At 33.3% G+C, this 19,670-nt stretch overlaps 1 protein-coding gene across 1 annotated transcript; it reads right to left on the minus strand.

The window, feature by feature from the left end:
* Positions 1-288: 288 nt before the first annotated feature.
* On the minus strand, positions 289-16,678 carry LOC110024667 (increased DNA methylation 1-like). Its single transcript, XM_020724771.1, has 15 exons — positions 15,631-16,678; positions 13,485-13,574; positions 13,316-13,397; positions 13,165-13,224; positions 12,789-12,841; positions 12,535-12,701; positions 7,382-7,592; positions 7,130-7,187; positions 6,982-7,038; positions 6,447-6,692; positions 2,431-2,495; positions 2,178-2,234; positions 1,999-2,092; positions 1,101-1,241; positions 289-793 (listed from the first exon to the last, which is right to left on the minus strand). The coding sequence occupies exons 1-15, from the start codon at positions 16,266-16,268 to the stop codon at positions 680-682; spliced, it is 2,133 nt and encodes a 710-aa protein (XP_020580430.1). The 5' UTR covers positions 16,269-16,678; the 3' UTR covers positions 289-679.
* Positions 16,679-19,670: the final 2,992 nt, after the last annotated feature.

A 19,670-nucleotide genomic window follows, 5' to 3' on the forward strand; every position in this document is an offset into this window, starting at 1 on the left:
ATTTTTTATCATACTTTAATATTTTGCAATACATACAAAGCACTAAAAATGAAAAATATGGGTTTGAATTTTATCAAGAATTTGACAAATGGATGAATGAGAACACAAATATTTAAGGAGAGAGTTTGGATCAGAAAATCTAATATGAATTTGGATAGATCTACCATAATCCATCAGATTTATTTTTAAAAAATAATAATATAAATACTTGACCGATCAATAAGATATTACACATTCCAAAGTAAGTTTAATAGATAAAAATCTCATCTCACTAAAATGCATAAATCAAGACAACCTGACCTAAAAGTTTTCAATCATTACAAAACAGAGATTTGAGAAACATGATAAGGCCAGCTCCTGAAAGATTTCAATGGCATCAAAATGGAGGGAAAGTGTTTTGTCATCATAAAACCATAGCAACATAAATATTTTGAAACAATAACGGCAACATAACCACAACTGGAGAACAATTGTCATACTGCTGCTGCTCACGTTTCAAATGACTTTCTATGATAAATTTCCTATGAAGTGGAAGAGTTTATATGAACATCTAAATTCCTCAAATCTCCATTAAAACTTTCGACACGTAGGCTCAGCTCCAAAAGTTTCGTCCAAAAAGAACTTCCCACAAAACTTCAAAAAAATGGCCCTTTTGCAAGTTCCTTGTTTTGATTATGCTTCAGCTTCCTTGGGTTCCAATAGCAGCAAGTGTTGTTAGGTCAGAAACAGCTGTGTGTAATAATGTCGTCCCTTCAAAATCCACAATCTTAATGCCCTGGGCCAACTCATACAACTGCAAAGTAAACAGATATCAGCTTTAGCTCATAAAATTTTTTTTTGGAAGATTTGCATGCAGATATCCCTTAATTCTTATATATACTTCAATTTTTACATATATGCCACTTTTATCTATGCATGAAAATGTAAATTTTAATAGTGATACTTGTGATGTGAAATGAGAGATTTTGGGTAGTTATAAATGTAAAAAAAAGTTAGTTTAGGCATTAAAGATGCAAATACATAAGAATTGGGGGGTATGCATGTAACTGCCCCAATGTTTTTTTAGCAAAAGTTCAAACCATATAGATTTTGACACCCACCTGATCCATTGATATCTTCCTGAAACCAAATCTCTGAGTCCACATTGGTTGTGCTTCATCTGTGGCAGGAAGCACCAAATGCTTCACATTCAACGAGACCAAGAGATTCTTTATGCAGGCAAACAATGCCACAAAATAGCCCTGCAGATATATTAATTAGTTAGGACACAACCACATTCAATTAAAAAATGGAATGCATTAGACGGTGCTCCTGTGATGAACGTAAATGTAAAGAGGATATAGATATATAATGAATATAGATATATAATGATATAGTATGATATAATGAACATTTCAATTAAAAAATGGAATGCATTAGACGGTGCTCCTATGATGAATGTATATGTAAAGAGGATATAGATATATAAATGATATAGTATGATATAATGGACATGTTGACCTATCTTGAATGATCTTTTTTAAAGAATAAACTGTCAAATGATTCTGCACCAATTTAATGGTTTGATAGTTCATGACAATTTTAAACTAATATTTTCAGGTTTAAATTTTGAACTAAAAAATGAGTGAAAGAAGGGGCAATTTGAATAGAAGATGTGGCATCTGTTTATATATAACCATAATTGCCTCCAAAGCCATAACATAAAATGCTACTGGATTTTTTTTTTTTTTTCATTAACAAAACAATGAAGAATTACATGCATGCAATTGAAATCATGCTCATCTATGAATCAAACATCTACTCAAAAAAAATAAAATAAAATAAAATAAAACCACCAAACCATGCATTTGCTCACGAAGTATTTGGAACAACATGAAATTGCAAGCATCCCACAAAAAAATATACAGATACTGAGAATTTTAATGTCTTGCACATAAATTAAACATCAAGCATTAACAATGCCCTGAACCGGAAATACGAAATACAAACGGATTTCACCTGTCCTTGGAATTCCTTCTTGGTGGCAACCAATGGAAGTTCAGCAACTTCAGAACCCAAAATTCTTAGGGTGCTAACCGAGACAACAGATGAACTGCAATGACCATCAATATATATTAGGTCAAACAAAAGTTCCGGTAGAGACGAAGCGTGAAAATTCAAAAGCAAATTGATCCTACTCCATAATAAGTACTGCACAGTACATTCCTTGGAAATCCATTTGGTCCCAACATCTTCTGCAAAGCATAAGAGAAAACATAAGAAATAAGAAATGATTCAATGATGGAAATGGCTTCACATATAGCAACTTCTCTATCTCTATCTCTCTCTCTCCAAGGGTTTAGGATATAGAAGCGGTTCCATGAGTTTGTTTCTTTGCGTCCATGACGGGTAAAAGCGAAGGCTAGGTAGTTTGGTTAAAGTCTCACTCACCCAAAAATCATCTGGGTAACAAGGTCGGAACCTTTTTTTCCACCAATTATAGGATCAAATGACTCCTGTAAATGTAAAAGATAGAAAAGTTCAGAAAAATACAGTAAAATATATGATAATTGGATTTCTAAGAATAATAAAATAAATGGTTATAATATTTAAATAAAATTGAAAGAAAATGAGATGTGAAAATGATTGGATGCTTGGTAGATAATTATTGAGTCCTAGGAAACAAAACAAGTGAAGAAAGCTAAACATAGCGGTCACATACAAATCAAAGAAAATCATTATTTCATTCATACTGCTGTAAGAGGAATGATAAGAGACCAGACAATCTCCCTATAATTCTTGTTAAAAAAGTTTCAATAACTAGTTCAGTAAATTTTTTAAAAGTGCTGTTCAGTCATGAGGGGTATTGCACGAGCCAATCTAATAAAACAGTTAACATCACTAGTTATACGAAGATCAAGATTTCAGCTTAGGGAAGAATTCATAATCTTAAAAAAAAATGGGGAAAAATTAAAGAGCTTTGTAAAAAGCGAACTAAAATGAAGCCATTTTTTAGAACCTGTGAAATTCAGCTTCTCAAATATATTCGTTAATATTCTTTCATCTACAAGTGCTATTGTTCATGAATGCATAAAGAATTCGAACATGTACTATGAACAAGCATTGCCTTGAAATAATATTACCTCAACAACTAAAAGTGTATATCTGATCGGGGACTTTACATTGCGGCTTTTACTTTGTTCAGAGAGGCCATTGCCGGGCTCAAACAGTTGCCAAGATCGATGCTTGGCTTGGGGCAGACTTATGTCATACAGTTTACCAAAGTTGGCGGGCTTGCAATTCTAAAACTCATAATTAGCCATTTGGAATGCCGGGGGTGTTAGCTGCAACGGTGCTTTCCTATATAGCCCAATCAAAACCTTTATCCATCACTGAGCAATGGGGTTCCCCTCGGCCACATGGGCTGTCCCCTCCCTTTCGTTGGTAACACACACACACATACCCAACCCCAACCCCTCCCATTCTTTTGACGGCGCTCTTCTTTCTAATGTCCAAGCCGGTATTGTATGGTAATTAGATATGAGATTGGCAAGTGTGGAAAAAATTTGATGCATTGGGATAGCTCACAAGTGGAATTTACTGCAATTGGATTTCTTGGCTCAATTTTTCTTGATTGAATGTACGAATCTAAAGGGCATATATCTGTAATAACTAAAATTTTAATAAAAAAATATATATAAAAAAAAGAAAAGGTGCAGGCGAGTAGAAAGACACATGCCTTTGGATCAAACATATTGTTATCGATCGATCGTCTCCTCATTCTCACCATCGAGTGAGAAGTTATATCCGAGAATGAGAAGAAAAAGAAGGAAAGGAATCACAGCCTCTTAAAGAATCCTTGTGTGCGACGTCTCTATCATGCCAAACGCTAGTTGAAGGAAGGAAGAAAAAGATTGACTTAGTGCGGATTTTCCTTGTCGTGTGATACTTACTATACCCGTTTCAACGTTGTGCCCTAGTCGTGCAAATGGAGGGATGTCGAACTATTCGACATTGTGCTTGTGTACATAGATTGAAGAAGGAAAAGACCTTCAGGTTTTGCTCATGTTGAGGAAGGGAAGAAGCGCGGCTTTAGCATTGAGATCGTGTGTTGAATTGAAGTTGATTTATGGTTGTGCAACTTCAACATTGTTATCGTGTGTTGAATTGAAGTTGATTTATGGTTATGCAACTTCAACATTGTTATCGTGTGCAAAGGAAGATAAGGAAGAAGCAGGTGGTGGCGTCGAGAGGAAGAGGAGAGGACTTACGTTCCTTTGTGTCGAAGAAGAGGAAGAGGAGAGGAGAGGTGGCGTCGAGAGGAAGAGGAGAGGACTTACGTTCCTTTGTGTCGAAGAAGAGGAAGAGGAGAGGAGAGGAGAGCATGTGCATAAGGGCTAACCGAATACTTGTAAGATAAATGTGAGTTTATTTAAGTTAAATAAATTTAATAGGGTTTAATTCGCAAGTATCAACACTAATATCGTTATAGAACGAATTTAATAGAGACACTTATGAGTTATGAATTTAAATCAGGCATTGTTGGTGGATGATTGCTTTGGAAGGAATACCGAGTAGAACAATTTTATAAAGTATTAATTTACTGGTTAAATGCTAATAACATGTTTAATTTAATCATATAAAGGTAAAAGATTAAAGGTGATTAAACTAGAGTTGTAAGACGAAAGAAGAGTAGAAGAGTTTTGTGCAAGAAGTAAATCACACTTTAAGGTAAGAAATTTCCTAATTGACTTATATGTATAAATTTAGTTATAGCTTATTAGATATTTAAGTCTTTCTTTTAAAATGAGTGATCCTTATAATTATATGTATATTTACTTGAATGAGTAAAGTGAAGGGATGCTATTTCAGAGGTCCCTTGAAAGCTAAGGTGAGTAATTAGTTTCTTATATGTATTAAATTTAAACTTTATTTAATAAAAAAATTCTTTAATGCTTAAGACAATTATGTTTATATGCACGTTGTAGCTTAAGAATGAAAGAAAAATGAATGGAGAAAAAGAAAAATAATGTATTTAAATGAAATAAAAGTTAAATGTTTAAGTCGTACAGGATTACTCCCAGATAGTACTGACAAGAGATGCAATGTACTCGTGCACATTAGAGAAAATAATAAAAGTGCGCATTCGAATGCAATTTGAGGGTACATTTGGTACATTTTTAAGGTGTCTTAAAACACATTTTGAGGGTGCATTCAGACACATTCTTGAAGATACATTTGAGTATGACGATAATCCAGTGATGAATATTAAAAATGTTAAATTGGTACATACTTAAAGTGAAACGAGAAAAGAAAATTTTTAATTTTTAATAAAATACTATGCTTTTCTTTTGGTCATTCATGCATACAAAAAACATAAAAATTTAATGCATATTAGATTATAATTACTCACGAAATTATACTTACAGTTACAATTAATGTTCTTTCAGGAGAAGAAAAGTTTTAAATGATACAACTAGTAGAAAAGACTTGGTTTACAAAAGGAGTACCGTTGCTAGTTATAAGTATTAGTTTATGATATGACTTTACTTTCTTTTATTACTTTGTTTTTGTATAGAGACACTTTATATGTTGGTCTGAGATGTTTTCCGATTATGATATTATTTTTGCATGTTTAAAATTTTTATTTCATTTTGTAAATTAGTGGCTCTTTTACATACACTAGAAGTTTTTAAAATTTTTAAAAAGTAAAATGAAATGTTAATGGCAGTTCCCCCTTAATTAATTTTATGCACCGGGCCGGGTCGTGACATTATCATTGATAGGGACAATACTACTATCATAAAACATCTTCAACAAAGCATGGGGGCCAAGGTATGGCAGCAACAATTTTAACATAGACTTGATACCTCTTTTTGTGACAAATTCAATCAAGTTATTTTCTTTTTTGCGCATAGAGAATGTAACAAAGAAACCCATTTTTGTGCCCAACTTACTTAGAATAGGTCTTTTGTTTAGAATGCTCACACTTGTGACCCCGATTTTTTCAGTGTGGTGGTGGATGACGCAGGCCACACTGCATCTTTTGTGAAGCTTTTATAGCTCCATTTTATACCTTTTTTATTATGTTAATGCAAATGCACACCTTTCAAAAAAAAAACAACTAGAATAGCATGATGATTGAAATCTATGTTGAAAATATAAATCTTATAAAATATAATATCCAATAATATGCAGGCATAGGGCCCCAATGCACCCTCATGGTAAACATTAGAATATGATAAATTTTCATGTTTGTGAATGTCATATATTCTTATCCCATGATAATGCATGCTTCCTAACAACAAACAAGCAAGCTTAGAACATTCATTTAAAACTAGAGGACGCTAACAATTTCAATAAGGATATTCTTTTAAATACTCCAAATATCTAACTTGAGCCATCCCATATGAAATTTAGTAGAGAAAATTCTTAGTTCATCAATAAAAGATTAAGTAAACACTTACGTGCAAAAGAGAAACAGCTCTCGAAAGAAAAAACTTATCACTCGCAGAGGCTGTTTTGCCCCTAAAAAGCCTCCATTTCAGATTAACACCAGCATCCCTGATTGAGCTTTCCTTACCATCGTTCCGTTTAATATTATCTAAAACCAGATCAGGGAGTGCTTGAGCTCCATTACTTAGGACACCTTGGAGAGCAGAATGAATACCAACGCAATCAGCACAACAAAACCAGTCTCCTTCTGGTTTTTCCTGTTAGGACAAGATGATTTTATTACAACTACAAGACAAATAATGAACGATGATGATAATAATAATAAGGAAGATTTAAATACATAAACATCAATTCCTATGTATTTACAAATCTAACATGTAAACTTCATTTTTAAATACATGCCGTCTTAGCCATGCATGAAAAGGTTTGGTGGAATTTTTTATGTAATCTGAAAGATTTGGGATAAATGTATACATAGGAATTGGGCTGTATGCATGTAAATGCACCTTATAATAATAATAACAACAACAATCAAAGATCAAGTACCTTTAATTCATCCCTTCCATGATTCTTCAAGCAGCCAACATGATATTCCTTCTCGCACTAAAAGAACAGTATAATGTCTCAGGATCATATAACAAACTAAGAGATGAGATTCACTATTTAGTTAATTAAATCCAGAACAAACACAGACCTGGTCACAGATTAGTACTGTGCGTGGGCCAAATCCAGTCTTGGTATAATCTTTGGATCTGAATTACAGTAAGATAATCAGAAGGAATCACTTATAGATGCTATTACTAAAAAGAAGTAAAAATGTTGCAGTAAAAGTATAGTGGAATGGAATTCACTTTCAAATAAAAACCAGAGGTAAGGTAAACATGGGGAAAGCCAAACCATTTAGAGAAAAGTAAAGGAAATCATTCATGTTCATACAGATTGTTACCTGCACAAAGCACATCCACCGACCCTACAATCTGGAAGTTTAACAATAAGAATACACCTCTTCAGAATTTGATCAATGGCATCAACTCCAGGGATCCTCCCAGCAGCACGGGCATTATCATTATACGCCACATAGTTTTCTCTTTGATGCATAGTTTCACAATACCGGCAGTGCCAATCTCCCTCAGGAACACTTGATAACCCAGCACATGCTATTATGAAGTCATAAAATATCACAATATAATATTATTTACCCCAAAAAAGCATATATGGATAAAAAAAGTTATCAATATGCAAGCACAAAAAAATATTAGATATAATTGACACTAAAAGTGGAGCCGGGCCAACAATAACAAATGTAGTGAGGTAACGGTTGAGGAGGATCATATTCAGAATCCGGATTAACATGCGAAACATAAATATTGAGTAAAATGCTAGAATTGTCCCGTAACTGTTTACAAGGGGCCATTTTAGCCTCAAAGTCTATAAAATTGTCAAATTAGTTCTTAGAGTATTTAAATTGAGAATAAAATAGTTCTGTGTGGGAATTATTTTGAATTATTTTAGACCATATTAAAAAAGTCTAGGGGACTAAACTGTCACTTTAATAAACTCTAGAATTAAAATGACCCTTTGCAAAAAATAAGGGAGCTATTTTGACACTTCTCTTCATAAATATCCAATCGGTTGTAGTACACAAAACAAATGTATATTGCCAATTAGCATTATAAAGTGATATTTGATAAGACACATTAGGTTTTTGGTTTAATACTATATCAAATGGTTGAAAAATATATTGTGCATAAATATCAAAAGATCGACACTTACCGATAAGCCTAAAATTTTTTGCTAATAATGGATTTAGCAAATAGCATATCTAGCCCAACTTCAATCCTTATTTGGAACACTCCACAAGGGGCACGAGACCAAGTGTTTCATACAATTCATGATTCTTAGTAGTCTTTAGCATCTTCTAACATCATTGAGAAGTTTTAAAAACAAGTGTTTCAAATGGCGCCTCCATGTGGTTAGCAGATTTTGATGCATGATATTATTGCATCATTATGAGAGGTGGTGATGGTAATGTTGAGCAAGGTTTCAAACATCGGATAGTAACATTAAATAGGAAGAAGAAGAATTTCAATTGTTCAGTCAGGGTTGAACTAAATGACATAACAAATATTAAAATTATTTTAATATGATTTAAATGATATAATAATAATACACAAATGATATTTTAACCAATTCAATATACAATATTCTAATTCAAGACATTTCATTCATAAATATTTTGAAAATAATTTTAAATCAAAATTTTGAGACATAAAATTATAATTAAGTTCTATATTTCTATAATATATATATATATATATATAGCCATTCAATCAAAATTCAGAAGTAAAAAAAAATACTTAATATTAAAGTTGAGTTGTTCATAAAAAAATGAAACAACCAAGAATCATGGCGGTTTTGTGCAGAAGTAATCTTGGAACTTAAACTGAATTACCCAATCAATCGATTCAAAATTGAACCGGCCAAATCGACCAGTCCGATTTTATTTTTAAAGCCATGATGTTGAGTGCTCCAATGTGAAGAGAAGATTATTGAGGCAATTGAAGCTTGTTTTGAGCAAAATATCCAGGCCTATATATAACATCTTATATGAAGTTATAGCCATTCAACCAAAATTCAGAAGTAAAAAAAAAACTTAATATTAAAGTTGAGTTGTTCATAAAAAATTGAAACAACCAAGAATCGTGGTGGTTTTGTGCAGAAGTAATCTTGGAACTTAAACTGAATTGCCCAATCAATCGATTCAAAATTGAACCGGCCAAATCGGCCAGTCCGATTTTATTTTTAAAGCCATGATGTTGAGTTCTCCAATGTGAAGAGAAGATTATTGAGCCAATTGAAGCTTGTTTTGAGGAAATAATATCCAGGCCTATATATAACATCTTATATGAAGTACGAATTACCTTCAACATGTTTAGTTTGTTTATGAAAAATAATAGACTTGAGTGAAGAGAAATCAAAATTTCTTAAAGTTGTTTTTTACCCTCATCATTATACAAACAAAATAAGAAATAATTATATATTTCTCTTTAGTATTAGATCTGATCATGGCAATCCCTTTTTTGTTTTAATTTTTTAAATGACATTGTCCTCAACAAAGACACAATATCCTAAAATTGACTTCATGTGTTCAACCAAGCCTATATAATCAACAAATGGGAAATCAAATTTTCTTAAAGGAGTTTTTTATCCTCATCATCATACAAACATAATAAGTAATAATTATGTATTCAGCTTCAGTATTAGAATTGATCATGGAAGTCCCTTCTTTTTACTTTTTCATATGATATTATCCTCAACAAAGACCAAATATCTTTTTTTTTAATTTATGATAATTTTATCATTTGCATTTGGTATTATTGTTTTTAAATTAGATTTTCTCTATCTTGCATGAAATTTTTTAGTTAGGGGTTGTTCTAAAATAACTATAGGTTTTGAAAAAAGCTCGGTGGAAGAACCGGCATAGCAATATAGTGTTAAAAAATAAGTTGGAAGAAAAAAAAATAGACATACATATTTTTGGAGTGCAACTATTGTGGTAAAGTGATTGAATGTAGTGCAATGAAAATGTGAGAACTTTTTTTTAATAATAAACAATACAAATGACATTATTTTAAAAAAGTTTATTGAAGCATCAAAACATATAAAAGATGCAAAATATATTTTTAAATTAATTAATTTGTAGAGGAGATTGAAGAGCATTTAGTAGTCCAAGTTGTTAATGACAATGTTAATGTTGACAAAATTGTAGAAAATAAATTCATAGACAAGAGGAAAGCATGTTTATTGAACTCGGACGTAATCTTTTAAAAATATGGAGAGTCGCCTCACAATAAGAATACCTTGACTGAAGGCAAGAAAATTAACATGTTCATTTATGATCATAGTTAGATTTTGGGTTTCATGAGAAAAGAATGACACATCCATAGCTACAAGATTTAGCAGTGTAATCTTTGGAGGCTATAGTCACCCCCAAAAGAGTGGCTAAATTGTGTTTGGGCTAAGAAACCTAAAAGTAAAAAAGTCGGTGCGTGAGAGAAATTGGAGTCCCTATAACCAAATTCATACCAAGCTGAGAAATCAGTTAAAGACCTTAAATATGAACTAATTCGTTTACATTATATATAACAAAAAATTAAAAAATAAACATTTTGAAGAAAACCTATAACGTGTGCATGACTTGCTTGAGAATATGCACATAAAATATGCTATTAATTATGGCAATTATAGGATATATGTAGATGCAAAAAAATGCATGTGAACTTTACTTTTGATGATATATTTATGATGTGTCTAACTCCAGACAAGCTTCCATCAGGAAACTTTAAACATGTAAATGCAATGTAGATAGGATCATTTAAAGTTTTAAAATGCATCGTAAATATTACTTATAATTTGAAAAGTTCTTAAAAATTTTTGCATAAATCTAATTTTTAAGGTGTTTAATGTGACCTTAATTCATTAACATACTGTCAAGCCCAAATCTTTTCCACCTATTTTTTGTGAGTATACTTTTATACAACTTATTATAAGGTTGTTTTGAAAATGATATTGCCTCCACAGTCGATGGTGGTTTCTAAAGATATTTATTCATTAACAAGACAGATATTCTTCTGATGATTCATGAAATATTTTGCAAGGGGTACATAGTATTTTCCAATTTGCTTGATAAATATCAAATGCTACATATGCCAAAGCCAAATTTGTCCAAGCCATGCAAAGTTGATAGAAATCTTTATCCTTATTCTTGAAAGCATCACAATAAAAAATTATTTTTGCCCAAGTTATTTGTTTATTTTTACTAATTATTTATATTGCTTTGCTGTTTATATAATTAAAAAACATGCCAATGATTATGGCAAAGAGTAAGTTCTATTTCATTTCCCAGCTTTAGATTGGGTCATATGGTTTGACATGGTTGCATTCTTTAGTTCAGTTTACGTTTAATTTATATAGTGGTTAATTAGGTGTTGTTTAATGTGGTTATTGTTTCTCTTAGGCTAAAATATGGACTTGGGAGATGGACTAGAATTTATCAATATGTTACTTCCAATTGTGTTCTTCTCCTTTGAACCGTGGTTCAATCCATAGGTGGCTTTCGGTCTCACTTCCTTTTGTTTGAAATATTCTCACTACTAGTTATTTAGAAGGTCTGGAGTGTTAATGTTCTCGAAGTGACTAGCAAAGTTTTGACCATCTAAATTTAGCTTTATTGAACTTCCAAATGTTGTTTACAGTATATGCATGCGTGGTTGTTATTGATGATTATGCATGTAGGAGAATAAAATAGCCACTGAAGATAGAAAATAATATCATCCTAAAATAATCACTTTCCAAAACAAAGAACCTATCTAACATTCCAAAACCCACATAAGATGGTTGAAAAATATGTATGTGGCCCTCACACATAAGCATATTATGTTTTTTAGGCTGAAAATACACTTCACTAATGTATCTAGCCTAACTTTGCTTCTAGTTTAGTACATACCCTTAAATAACTGGCAATAACTTATAATGAATGGCAATCATGACCAAAGAAAATGCAATGCCATATCCCACAAATGAGAACACTCAGGCATATGCATACTACAACCAGTTGTATGGCTTCCCTTGATACTTTGGCTCCAAGTAAGAAGTACTTGTTATTTTAGCCAACAAACATCAATCCATCTAATACAAATTACGAGAATAAAGCTAGGAAAGCAACAAAAACATTCAATCAATGCTCGAATAAATTTTGTGAATGTTATTCTTCTGTAAAATGAATAACATCATAAAAAGTTATTGTAACGATGTTTCGCGACCTAATCCAAGAGATTGGAGTTAACCAAGTGATCGGACCATCCGTTCCCACTTTGGTTAACTCCAAGCTCCCCAACCAGGTAGTGACATGATGCAAAGGATATGCATAAATAGCCAATTATCAGCAAGAGATTGTTCATCCTCCCAAAAAAGTCTCCTAGACTGTTTTTGCCAATTCGTAAAAGGCAGCTATAAGGTCCATGTCCAACATCTTTTACCTGTGCCGTCACATCAATTTTAGTGTCTACAGCATTTATTTAGCAATGTCAAGATCGATACCTTGATGAAATGCCCTAGGACAAAGGTCACATAGTACCAGCTCTCCAGCATCTTCACAAATACTGCACAGATCATCATTTTCACTGTCCAACAGCTTGCGGCGCTTTGATAATGTGACAGAGAGCTCGTGGAGTGACACTCCATTGGAAGTATAAATGTAGTTATATCTAAAATGGCGAAACAAAATGAAGTAGAAATTAAGAATGGCCGAATAACAAAAAGGCAGGATTTGAAACAATCACTAAGTAGCATACGGTTTGCGACGCTGTGAATGGCCAGCATGAGCTTCAAATTGTGAAGGGCTAACCTGTTTGCCAAATGTTAACACTATTGCAAATACTAATAATATTGGGGAATTCACGAACATACCACCTAATGCATATATATTTACATATCTAACGCCTAAAGTTTAATTTTTGCATTTAAACCCAAATATTTCATACACATAAAAAACACCACCATCTTAACTTTTATAAAATGAAATACACCTTTTCATGCATATGTAAGGTGACATAACGTAAAAGTTGAAGTTTAGTTAATAGATATGCAAATGCATGAGAATTGAGTGGCATGCCTGTAAATCTTCCAAAAATATTTAATGAAAATCAACAAAAAGGGTCTGAAACATACCACTTCATTGCAGCAAGTACAGTATATACCAGAGTCTTTGGCATAACCAACAAGTTGAGGCTTTCAAGCAAAATGTTGGCTATATAAGCATACGGGAGGCAAATTTCAACGAAAATCAATAAGCAAATGCGAGAATAACATGATTTCTTACAATTCCATTCACTATATATCGTAACATAGTTCCCTCAGGTAATACATCTTCCATGAAAACCAATTTATGAAGTCTCACGTCCCTTTGAAAGAAATACCAAACAAGATTAGTTGACCAAAACTAAATATAACTGCAACAAAATATCAAAGCAAAGGTTTCAGTCAAATACTTTCGAGTTATCTTTCCACTTGTTTTCCCTCTTGATGCTTCTCTGGATGTGCTCTCAATCGAATCCAATACTGATTCAGGACTACTTAACCTATCAATATGCAGCACTAAAAATCTCATAAAAGATATTTTTCATGTAAAAGAGATATCAATTTAATACAAAGGAATAAATGACAACTGAAAAAAATTTGAACGAGACGTTTCAAAACTGTGATGCAAATTGGCAGAGCAGCAGCAGTATATCAATGGTTAAAACAACTTGACAAATGTGGAATACTCCGGTTAAAAATTCTAGAATTCTTATATAATAAACATAGATCACACAAAAAATAAGGATTAGCATATAAAAGACAAGTACAAAAATTTTCAATTTCTATTAAGTCATCACAATTAAATGTGAAAAAGTTAATTCTCTGGTGTTATATATGTAAATACATAAGAAGTGGGTATGAAAATGTCACTTAATTTTAATATTTATTTAAGTGATCTCAATTAAACCCCGGGTGATCGTTGAATATTTCTGTCTGTCGACCCAATGTCTGATTCAATTTTCAAAACCTTACTTGTAGTGTAAGGTCAAAATTTTCATGTCCGGTGGTTGGTCTCTTACCTTGTTCTCTTTTCTTCCATAAATTTTATAATTGATTTTTGCGAGCATTTTAATTTTAATCAAATATGATACAAATTAGGTTCACTAATTGCAGTGTGAATGTCACTAAAGCTGTGTTTTTTTAATTTATTTCTTTGATTCAAAATATCATTAGATTATTGCATGGCCTGAATTTCTCGTGATTTTTTATTTTAAATCAAAATAAATTAAGTAGTTATTTTAATAAGAGGAATTTAAACTGTAAATTTATGAAATTTATTGTTTGTTTTATACATCATTTCATCTAGTTGCATTTGATATTTATCTTTTAGGGAAAGGAATCTCCTTAATTTGGAAAGTGTCCAATGAAAAATAGAAGAAAAAGGATTAGAATCAGACAAATGTGGCAAGTGAATAAATGAAAAGGATTTGACAGATGATTCATTTTCGGCGGATTATAAAAGGGGCTAGGGTGAGAAAGATGTATAAGAAACAGAAATCCGTACAAAAAAGGCAGGCCAAAGAAACCTTAGTTAACCTTAGTTATTGGACGGATGAGATCATTAGTGTTGTGATATAAATTGATGACGATAATTTTTGCACTTGAACAACTTGATTAATATAAGGAACGGGAGAAAGATGAAGAATCAGCAAAGAGAAGAGAGATAGTGCTTGTAAGAGAGGTGGAGAGCAAAAAAGGAAGAGAAGAATTGAGAAGAAGCTTACTAGCAAACTTTGTGTTCATCACTCACTATACTTGTGTTAGATATCCTCCACATAAGATTTTAGATATCACACATACGTGCACACACATCATTAAAAGCAATAAGAGAAACAACAACAAAAAAAAAACTAAGAGAAATAATCAAAATCCATTCTTGATTAAATATACATTACATATTAAATCTAAAAAAAATAGTTATAATGAATCCCATGAAGGTAGGTGATGACATTTCTAAATAAGATAGATGACTACATGTCCCTTTTTCACACTACATCAAAGCTACAGATAAAGAGAGGAAGAGAGAAGGTGGAGAAACACATTCACTTCTTCCTTCACCACCCGATGAGCTAACTATAAAGAAACTGATATAAAATACAAAAAATAATAGTGATTTAGTGTTTGTGTGTCTCTCTCGAAAAGGCATGCGAATGAGCATAGAAAGTAATGGCAAATATTAATGATTGATAATTTCCAAAAATAACCTCAATGACTATAATAAATATTAAACTATATATTCCTAGTAAGCGCGAACATAAAAGATTTGATAGGGCCATTGTCTTTACCTGCATCACTTTTTTCCTATATATAAAAATAAAAATTGCAAATTTAGCATTTTTAGAAAAAGGCCCTACAAAAATTACTCAGAATCACAGATATATTTACGAAAAACTTTAAACAGAATATGAATACGGAAAACCCTTGAGCTGGTGAAACAGTTGAAAAGCAGAACCCCAACCGCATGAGTTGTCGATTGAGTAGGAAAACTTTGTTCTGTTTTAATAACTGATGAAATAGCCATAAAGAAAAAAAAACTTGAGTTCAAAAGGGGCAAACCTGGCGCTTGCATTTGCATTTCCAGGATCAAAATTGGCGGAGCCACCATCAGAACTATAAAAAACACCCGCCTCCATTCCCTGCATCACATACTTGTTACCAGCCTGTGTAATCCTGCTCACCTGCTGCTCCAGCCAACCAGGAACAGTCAAATCGCTGCCGGGCACATGCGTGGAACTGGACTCCCATCCTCTTTCCACGGCCACATTATTCGTGGCCCGTCCACCATTATCAAGATCATCAACCACAATGGGAATCTCAGCCGAAAATCCTGGACGAACAGCGGCGGCTTGACGAGCAAGAAACGGAACCGTTACTGTCGATTTCTCCGGTGCAGGCATAACATTTGTTTTCAATATTCTTACATCGGGTAAGCAGAACTCGCTACGCTTTTTCCTTCCTCTCTTCTTAACAGCAGGAGCAGATGCGGGAGTAGTTTCGGCCGGGAATGGAGAAGAAGGTGGTTTGCGGAGTCGACTTTGACCAAGGGTTTCTGAAACCTCGGCCTGGGACTTCAGCGCGAAGGCGAGCTCGCGCTTCAAGCCTACACGGACGGAGGAAGGGACTGATATATTATCATTTTGAGGGCAGTGAGAACCTCCGGCCCCTGCGCTGCATTCAGGATCCTCATGATCCATAGAAACAGACGGCGGAAGTTTAGGGTTAGTTGAGAGAAACAATAGAATCTCAAAGTAACGCAAGAAACGAGTAAATCTAAAGGAGACCCGGGTAGAAAGAGAAAGAAACCAGGGTAGAGAGAGAAAAGACCAGGGTAGAGAGAGAGAGAGAGAGGTTGGGGAGGGAGAGGAGACGAGGAAGATGAAGTTCGGGAAGCGAAGGGGCGGAAGGCGCGACGATAAGATTGGTTTGGGTTTTGAGAAGGGGAGGTGAAACTGCCGTATTTACTATATTACCCCTCTTAGCTTCAGCTGTGATTTTATTAATGCCGAAAATACCCCTATTGTGTGCAAGGATTTACGCTGGTTTGACCGCGGAGAAGTTAGGTGAGCTTGGTAACCTTACCCTTGTAAACATAAAGCAAAATATACAAGTAAATTTTGCAACGGTAACCTTACCCTTGTAAACATAAAGCAAAATATATAAGAAAATTTTGCAACATACTAAATTTCGTGTTTGGAGTTATCTCCAATATTAATTTCCCTCTATTATTTTACACATAAGTCATAAATAAATGCGGTCTAGGTCTAGCGTATAGGACGTCACTGGAGAGAATTATATATTGCCCCAATAGCGATCAAACGTGCATGCAAATGACAAACACGTACAAGATATAGTGTAGTACTACATTTCGATCACCCCATTTTGAGTTTGATTTTATTTTGTTTTTTGTTTAATAAATTTCTTTTATAGCAATGATAAAGAAAAAAATATTGATTATCGTAGTTTAGAATATCGTGACTTTGTTTAAGAGTAATGGAAAGCTTGGTCTTCCTGTTAACACGTACAGAATATAGTGTAGTACTACATTTCGATCACCCCATTTTGAGTTTGATTTTATTTTGTTTTTTGTTTAATAAATTTCTTTTATAGCAATGATAAAGAAAAAAATTGATTATCGTAGTTTAGAATATCGTGACTTTGTCTAAGAGTAATGGAAAGTTTGGTCTTCATGTATTAGAAAATATTAATATTATGTAGAAATTCAAAATCATTTGAATAATTTATAATCCTATTTTCTATTTATTTAGTTGGTGTTTTGAGAGTTGTGGTTCTATTTGGATTAATGCTTGATCTACCATCTCGTAGATGATCAAAATAGTTATTAGGATTATATCGTATCTTAGGCTCCATTTGTGGTTGCGGTCATCACATCGTAATTTTATTTGTTTGGATAAACTGCGTTTTGACAGTTCTAAAAAAAGAAATGATGTTGAAATTCGCTTTTTCCAATTTATCATGGTTAGGTGCAGTGGTAGCTTTCTAGTTGCGGCCCTATTTTTTTTAAGAAAAAAAAAATTGTAATTGTCACCGTAACTTATTGAACATCTAATTATTTTTCAACAGTTTCACAGTTATTTTTTAATAAACTACAGCTATCCCAAACAATCTCTTAATTTTTCAATGACCAACCATGATCGGTCATTTTTCTATTATGATCCAAAATTTTAGTTATATTATTTTTTGTTGATTATAATTATCAGAAGCAAACCAAACTTTGTGATATTATCTCTAACAATTGTTATGTCTTCTCTCAAAATATTAATGCGCCTTGTCATTAAGATGGTGTTTTATATTTGAAAAATTACGTGCAACGGGCTTAAAACCTATATTGTTACTTTGAAAGAGGCATTGCGGTTAACTGTTTTCTCTAGTTGAACGATTCAGAGTTGCATAGCCATCGTTTTTAATGCTCTTTTTCCCATACTTTGATTAGTAGTTGTATTCCTAGTAATATTCATCAAGTTCTAGTTGGTTCTCTATTCATTGGTTCCTTTCTAATTTTTTTTATTGAGATATGGCACTTTTTTTCGCTCGAATGCTACTCTTGATGGTTTTTTTTGCTGATTTCTTTACTCTTTTGGAGTATTAGAGTTTGGTTGAGCTATGATGATCCTCGGCCTTGCATGGTGAACCAAGCGTTCTGGTGACTATATCTTGGTTTCAGTGACCTTATGTATTCTTAGTGGTTAGATGGAATCACAGTTTTTTTATGGATCTCATTTGTGATGGCCCGAACTATCACTGATGCGTGCTAGAAAATTCGTGATTGTAGAGTGACAGACTATAGTCTTAGCGTAGTACGAAAGTTTAGCAAACACACAGATGAAAGAGAAACAAGTGGTGATGTCTCTTCCCGTAAAGTGAAAAAACCACGGGGTCAGGCCCAGTTGTGAAAATCCACTACTGATTGATGATTACAGAAATTTCTTATCCCACAGACGAGAAATGTAACTATATTTTTCAGATTACAACGTTGACTGACAGCGTCTGGCTCGTGGTGATCGATGACGGTTGGCTGACGGTTGGCGGAGGTCGACGACGATCAGCGATGGTCTTCGACGGTTGGCGATAGTCGACTGCGATCGGCGGTGGGTGGTCGACGACGGAGGTTGGTGGTGGTCGACGACGATCAACGATGATGTTGAACTGCAGCTTCTCCTCAAGGTCTCAGACACTCTCTCCAGACTTCAGCACCCCTCATGAGAGGGATATGGCTCTATTTATAGTGTTTTGGATGTAATTAATACAGGAATATGAATCATTTTGATCGAACGATCCAGAGAGCTTCCCTTGATCATACAACGTTTACTGGACATTTGAGTGCATTAATGATGTCAGAATTGAGTGATCTTAAGCTCGTTGAATTCGTCTTGTCGAGCCGCTCAATTCGAATATAAACTTGTCATATTTGACAACCCTTTGAACTTCCAAATGTGTACGAAAATCATCTAAGTGTGGTTCATTGATTTAATCTGGACTTGATTTGACTCAGATTGAGCTAGTTTTCATATCATTAAGTCCGTCTCATCAGTTGGTCAGTTTGACTATATGTTTGCTGAAATCAGATATCTTCATGACTTTTTATCAAATTTTGAATGTTTCCTGCTTAAAATATCCTCTCAAGATTCATGTCATATCTCAAGATCCGTGTCGGATGATGAAAAATTATTGTTGGCATATCAATTACCCATCAATATATTTTTCGCTCTGGCCAAATGGCACTACGATCTTACTCCATTGTTGTAACTTCCCCGAAGATCATCTATCCTGAGAATGCTCCATCACGCGCAAGCTTAACTTTAGAGTTTTTATCAAAATCTCATCCTCACGCCAAAAGATGCCTCAATAATTAAGAGACCAGCCTTCAATCTCTTTAAAGGAGTTATTATTTATTGTAAGGTTTTCCTTTTTAAGAAAATCATTAATTTTACTAATATAAATGAAATAAATTTATTATAACCACACGCATCATCAAATAGATAATTGCTATTTCAATTTTATAATATTATAATGTTTATTAAACTCTTATTTCTACATATAAAATTCCTAAATAATAACTAATAACTAAATACATTGTC

Source organism: Phalaenopsis equestris, unplaced genomic scaffold (assembly GCF_001263595.1).
Source record: "Phalaenopsis equestris unplaced genomic scaffold, ASM126359v1 Scaffold000266, whole genome shotgun sequence".
Taxonomy (NCBI): domain Eukaryota; kingdom Viridiplantae; phylum Streptophyta; class Magnoliopsida; order Asparagales; family Orchidaceae; genus Phalaenopsis; species Phalaenopsis equestris.

Coding starts and splice junctions, on each gene's coding strand:
- LOC110024667 (XM_020724771.1), bottom strand. CDS start 16,268: ATGGATCATGAGGATCCTGAATGCAGCGCAGGGGCCGGAGGTTCTCAC. Junction 13,398..13,484: donor AGTGGAAAGATAACTCGAAA/GTATTTGACTGA, acceptor TTTCTTTCAAAG/GGACGTGAGACTTCATAAAT. Junction 1,242..1,998: donor AGAAGGAATTCCAAGGACAG/GTGAAATCCGTT, acceptor ATATATCTGCAG/GGCTATTTTGTGGCATTGTT.